Source organism: Bison bison, unplaced genomic scaffold (genome assembly GCF_000754665.1).
Source record: "Bison bison bison isolate TAMUID 2011002044 unplaced genomic scaffold, Bison_UMD1.0 scf7180017864284, whole genome shotgun sequence".
NCBI lineage: Eukaryota > Metazoa > Chordata > Mammalia > Artiodactyla > Bovidae > Bison > Bison bison.
Window position 1 is genome coordinate 76360 of NW_011494856.1, and position 6632 is coordinate 82991.

Below are 6632 nucleotides of genomic sequence, written 5' to 3' on the forward strand. Positions count from 1 at the left end.
GCCTGGAGAATCCCAGGGACAGGGGAGCCTGGTGGGCTGCCGTCTCTGGGGTCGCACAGAGTCGGACACGACTGAAGCGACTTAGCAGCAGTAGCAGCAGCATTAAAAATGACAAATTTCCCCTCCCTTTAGCAAAACCACCAACACCAGTGGTGTTAATATCACTGGAAACTATTCTCTCACCATATTTAACAACACCTGTTCTAGTCCCAGCCCCCCAACTCCGGGTTTGTTTTTTTTAATGGAGTGCCAGAAGTCCTGCAGAGAATGTACCAGCACTCTGGTCCAAACTGTGGCTGATTTTGGTGGATCTGAAGCTGAAAAGACCTTGCCACTGTGAGGAGCATCCTTAGAGGCTGGTAAAAGGACCATCCAACGGCAAAGATCAGGACTCAGCATCCTGGGACTGCAATCACCTTGACGAAGTCTGGAAAATACCTTTGAAATGCTGCCGGCAGTTCATGAGTGCATGCATGCTACGTCACTTCAGTCATGTCTGCCTCTGTGCAACGCTATGGACTGTAGCCTGCCAGGCTCCTCTGTCCATGGGATTCTCCAGGCAAGAACAGTGGAGTGGGTTGCTATGCCCTTATCCAACCAGCAGTTCATAGTCCTAGCCAAATTCTGTAGGTCACATACCACTCCACGTAAATGATCTCTGTGTTCCCATCACCCTCTCTAATCTGTCTCCAGCTCTCCACACAAGGAAGCCCCAGGTGCTGCAGGTTTCAGGAGGAAACATGAACCCAGTCAGCCTCCCAGCAAACTTTTACTCACCTTCTGTTCTCATTCACAGAAACTCCAGCAACCAAAAGTTCACCCACTCAATGCCCACAATGTTCAGGGTTTTGACAACTTCCTCATCTGCATTTTTCTAACTCTACAAGAGACACCAGCTTCTATAGTTCCACAAGAAATCTACCACTAGATCAAAATGTGAAACACTAAATTCACCAACCTTAAAGTTCTAACTCCCCAAACATTTTTATATTTTTATGACGTTTAAGGCGACTTAGACAAACCATGTTCCACAATCTACTTTATCCCCCATCCCATTTGTTTTAATTTATTCACAGACACATTGTATGTTTTTAAGTAAATTTTAAAAATATATATTTTGGTCTATAGTTGATTTAGAATGTTATTTTAGTTTCTACTGTACAAGAAAGTGAATTAGTTATACACACACTCATATATATCCCCTCTTTTCAACCTTCTTTATCCATATATATCTATATAGGTCACTACAGAGTGGAGAAGAGTTCCTTGTGCTATAGACAAGGTCCTTGAGCACGTGCAAGCTCCATCACTCAGTTATATTGGATTCTTTGCAACCCCATGGACTGTAGCCCACTAGGCTCCTCTGTCCATGGGATTCTCCAGGCAAAAATACTGGAGTGGGTTGCCATGCCCACTTCCAGGGACTTCCAGATCCAAGGATCAAACCTGAATCTCTTATGTCTCCTGCATTGGCAACTGGGTTCTTTACCACTAGTACCACCTGGGAAGCCCAGAAAAGGTCCTTATTGGTTTTCTATTTTATATACACTTTATATTTTGTAATTAATCACTGTTATCTCTCCATTGCAGTACCTGCAGCATTTTAATTGTCTGTCATTTTTGCCATCCCTTGCCCAAACACATAGGAACTCAATTAGCATGAAGAAAGAACTTCTTAGGAAAGAATGCTTTTCCTCCATGGAATTCACATGGATTGAACAATAAGAAACCAGAGGGCTCACTTTGTAAGATCCCTGCACTACCACAAACAAGATGACACTTTTTCTATAATTCAGAGGGTTTTATTTCATTTTACTTAATGTCATGAGCTATTTAATTGAAAAAATCATGACGGGATCTTAGTAAATGCCACCCATAATCTATGCTGTTTCTCTTAAGATTGGCATTAGTAAAAGACATACAATCTAAATATAAATATATTTCTAAGTAAAAACAATTCACTAGAATGACATCTCAATAAAAATTTACATATTTATATAAAACTACAAAAGAGAAAAAAGGATATTGTTTTAAAATGATGAAATAGACAAGTTTCTTTCCTGATTATACTGAACAAAACACGTCCACCATTCCATTATAAGCCTTCATTAGTTGATCTGAAAAGAGAGTTCTTCAGGTTCATTTCCTTGCAGAGCCATGTGAGCACTGAACTGTTCCCTCCAAGTCAAGTCCCCACACCATCATCCCTCACCTTGGAAGGTTTTTGATGGCTCCTGGTGACTCAAGTTCCATTATCCATACAACGCTTTTCTCCTGCATTTCCTTGCTTGGGTGGGGTGCACCTGAAAAAAATCATAAGGATGGCTTTTAGCAAAAAGAGCTATGAGATCCTTGCACAGCAAATACCACCTAACCCAATGTCCAGGCACAGGTTCTTAGGGACTAAGAAGCTGAAGCCAGACAAGATCTTCAGTAGAAGGAGACCGTGTGCAGAAAGCTCTTGCCTGTTTTCCACTGGGCTGCCAGGAGCACCTCAACCAGAGGGTCTTCCACATAGTCCACCTGCTGGAGGCATTCGCAGAGCTCACAGATGATAAGACCCAAGGGTGGCATCCTCGGGGTCATCGTCCATATGTCAATGAGAGGGTTCCTATTCTTCTGACAATTCTTTATGTGAAGTCACTAGAACAGGTCCCATTCATAGCAAACCCAACCAGCACAAAGATCACCCATTCAATACCAAAGATATTCAGTGTTGTTACATTTGCCCAACTGCTTTTATCTACACCCTCCCCCAAGACAGCAACTTCCCAAGATCCATCCAGATCTCTGCACTACATCTAAATCTGAAGCAGGACACTCATCAACCTTCAACTGTCAACCCTCCAATCTTTTGTTATTTTTTCAGCTCTAAGGACTCTTAGACAAACCATGTCCCACCATCCATTTCATCCAGTCCCATTCCCTTTAACTTTTCCATGTACACTTTCTATGTTGAGTTTCCTCACTGGAGTCACTCCTTTGGAACACCAGCTGCACTTTTACATGCTTTATCATATTTGCCTCCTCCATACCCCTACAGACAGGAAATCAACCAAAAATATTTTCTCAATTCCTTCCAGTGAATGTTCTGACAAAAGTAAGATCTCCTGGACAGATCATTTCTCTCTCTTATAAAGGGAGAGAAATTTCCAACATTCCCTATTTCCATTTTATGTTCCCATCATTGGAGATGATCATCTCAACATACCATCTGATCCCTTTCCCATTCCTCCCTGACTAACTCATCAGATGAAAGACTGACCTTGAAGCTCATTAAATCTACCCAGAAAGAAACCCTCACCTCCCTACCGCCAGCACTGCCCCATTGGATAAGTACACCCCATCACCAGTGTGGAAAGACAGAAAATTGACATTGTTTCTAAATTCTTCCCTCTCTCTCCTCTTCAGCATGTTCTGTCCTTTCAACTCCACCATCTTCCTATGATCCCACAGCTTCTCCCCCTGTCCAGAGCTTCCACCTTACTGCTCAATCCACACTCCTCCTCGGGAAATCCTCTACTAGATCATCCCATGCCACCAGGTCCACCCTTGCTCCATCCTGCCTTTGCTCTGTAAATAAAGTCCACATCAACCTTCTGACATAGCAAGATACCTCATTCAACCAGGACAACTCCCCTTTCCTGTATTTTCTCCTGTAAGTTACACAAGCCTAGGTCTCATTGCTGGTCAGACCCAAGATGATTCACTTCCCTACAGATAGAATCCATGTTTAGAGGAGTTCAATACTCAATGAACCTTTTATGCATGAAGAAAATCCACTTGAGGAAAGAGTGCTTTACCCTGTAGAATTCATTCAGCTTGAACAGTAAGAAACAAAAGTGTTCCTTTTGTAAGATCCAACCCCTACCAAAAATTAGGAGATCCATTTTCTATAAACTAGAAGCTTTTATTTCATTCCATGAATATTGAATTGAACAGATTATGCTGAAATTTTAGCAATCAATGCCTACTATTATCAAACCTGAGTTTCTATGAAACTTGCAGTTACCAAAATACATACAATCTAAAAATAGATTTCTAAAGTTCAAACATTAAATATAATCCTATCTCACTAAAAAGAAAAATTCATTTATACTGATGCACAATACAAAAATGACAAAGGAAATTGTATTAAAATGATGAAGTAAAAACAAATGATGGAATGGAAACGGTGTGGGGTTTGTTTGTTCTTCCCTGAATGTCCTTCAGTGCATCACTGGTCCATTGTAAACCTTGGTCTCTTGATGTGGATAATGGAGTCCTCTAGGTTAACTTCCTCGAAGAGCCCTGTGAGCCCTGAAGTGTTCCTTCCAGGTCAAGAATCCATACCATCGTCCCCCACCGTAGAAGGGTTTGGATGCCTCCAGGGCATTCATGTTACTTTGCAGAAAAAGATTTCCTTCTCCACTTCCTTCCCAGGCTGGAGTGTACCTGGAAAAATTTATGTAGATGGCTTTTAGCAGAAAGGCCTTGGAAGCCGCTTCTGACAGAAAATAACCACCTAGCCCAATGTCCAGACACAAGTACTAACCACGAGGAGCTGCAAGCAGACAAGATCCTCAGCAGAAGCAGACCGTGTGCAGAAAGCTCTTGCCAGTTTTGCGCTCGGCTGCCAGGAGCACCTGGACCAGAGAGTCCTCCAGGTTGTCTGCCTGCTGGAGGCGTTCGCAGAGCTCACAGATGATGAAAGACCCAAGCGTGGCGTCCTCCAAGTTGTCAGCCATGTCCACGTTGATCACGTGCACAGGCTGGAAGGTCTCCTGCTCTCGGACCCACAGCTCCTCCACCACCCTGTCGTAGACACTCTCCACACAGGTGAAGATGACGTCAAAGCGACCTCGGCACTCTTGAAGTCTTTCTGGGCGAGGAATTCAACCAACAGCTTTTCTGCATGTGGATTTTCTGGCAAAATAAGTTCACCTGGACAAATCATTTCTCTTTCTTTCAAAGGGCTCCTAAATCTCCCTACTTCAATTTTGTGGTCCCATCATTGGAAAAGATCATCTCAGCCGACTCCTACTCCCTCTCCATTCCTGACCGTGACTGTCCATCCTCAGATGAGAGACTGATCTTGAATACCACTGACTCTACCAGGAAGGAAAACCGTCATCTCCTTACCACTGCCCCCTTCAGATATAGATGCACATGCTCACATGTGGGGAAAGACAGAAATTGAGAGTGCTTCTATATCCATCCCTCTCTCTTCTCTTCATCAAGTCTTTTCAACTCCAGCACCTGCCTCTGCTCCCACAGCTTCTCCCGCTATGCAGAGCCACCTCCCTACTGCTCAGTGCACTCCTGTCCTCAGGATGTCCTGTACTCCCTGATCCCTCCAGAACCATGGCACTCCATGCCACCTACACGGATAACAAAGTCCGCACTTACTTTCTGATAGTCAGTAAACTACTTCACCATCCCAACTACCTCTCCTTTATTTTCTCCTGTGAGTCATATAGGACCTGGTGGCACAGCTGGTCAGAACCAAGAATGTTTCACTGCCGAGCAATGAGGATCCATTTTCAGAGGAACACAAAACACAAAACAACAAATGTTTGAAGCAAGAAGTAAATTCTCAAGAGAAAAGAATGCTTTTCTACATGGGATTTATAGGCTTTGAAAAAAAGGAAATCAAGACACCCAGTTGGTAAGATCCATCCCCTACCATAAATGAGAAGACACATTTTCTCTTTTTTTCTTTTTATATAAATTTATTTATTTTAATTGCAAGTTAATTACTTTACAATTTTGCATTGGTTTTGCCATACATCAACATGAATCCACAACAGTATACACATGTTCCCCATCCGGAATCCCCCCTTCCACCTCCCTCCCCATACCATCCCTCTGCGTCATCCCAGTGCACCAGGCCCAAGCATCCAGTATCATGCATCGAACCTGGACTGGTGATTCGTTTCATATATAATATTATACATATTTCAATGCCATTCTCCCAAATCATCCCACCGTCTCCCTCTCCCACAGAGTCCAAAAGACTGTTCTATACATCTGTGTCTCTTTTGCAGTCTCGAATACAAGGTTATCGTTACCATCTTTCTAAATTCCATATATATGCATAAGTATACTGTATTGGTGTTTTTCTTTCTGGCTTACTTCACTCTGTATAATAGGCTACATTTTCATCCACCTCATTAGAACTGATTCAAATGTATTCTTTTTAATGGCTGAGTAATACTCCATTGTGTATATGGGCCACAGCTTTCTTATCCATTCATCTGCTGATGGACATCTAGGTTGCTTCCATAACCTGGCTATTATAAACAGTTTTGGGATGAACATTGGGGTACACGTGTCTCTTTCAATTCTGGTTTCAGTGTGTATGCTCAGCAGTGGGATTGCTGGATCATAAGGCAGTTCTATTTCCAGTTTTTTAAGGAATCTCCACACTGTTCTCCATAGTGGCTGTACTAGTTTGCATTCCCACCAACGGTGTAAGAGGGTTCCCTTTTCTCCACACCCTCTCCAGCATTTATTGCTTGTAGACTTTTGGATAGCAGCCATTCTGACTGGCGTGAAATGGTACCTCATTGTGGTTTTGATTTGCATTTCTCTGATAATGAGTGATGTTGAGCATCTTTTCATGTGTTTGTTAGCCATCTGTATGTCTTCTT

At 42.7% G+C, this 6632-nt stretch overlaps 1 protein-coding gene across 1 annotated transcript; it reads right to left on the bottom strand.

Moving 5' to 3' along the window:
* Window positions 1–4562: 4562 nt before the first annotated feature.
* LOC104995582 (putative RNA polymerase II subunit A C-terminal domain phosphatase SSU72-like protein 1) lies at window positions 4563–4871 on the bottom strand (the record flags this gene model as incomplete). Its single annotated transcript, XM_010849517.1, has 1 exon — window positions 4563–4871. A coding segment is annotated over one exon (309 nt), but the record flags the coding sequence as incomplete, so codon positions are not given.
* Between the last annotated feature and the right edge of the window lie 1761 nt (window positions 4872–6632).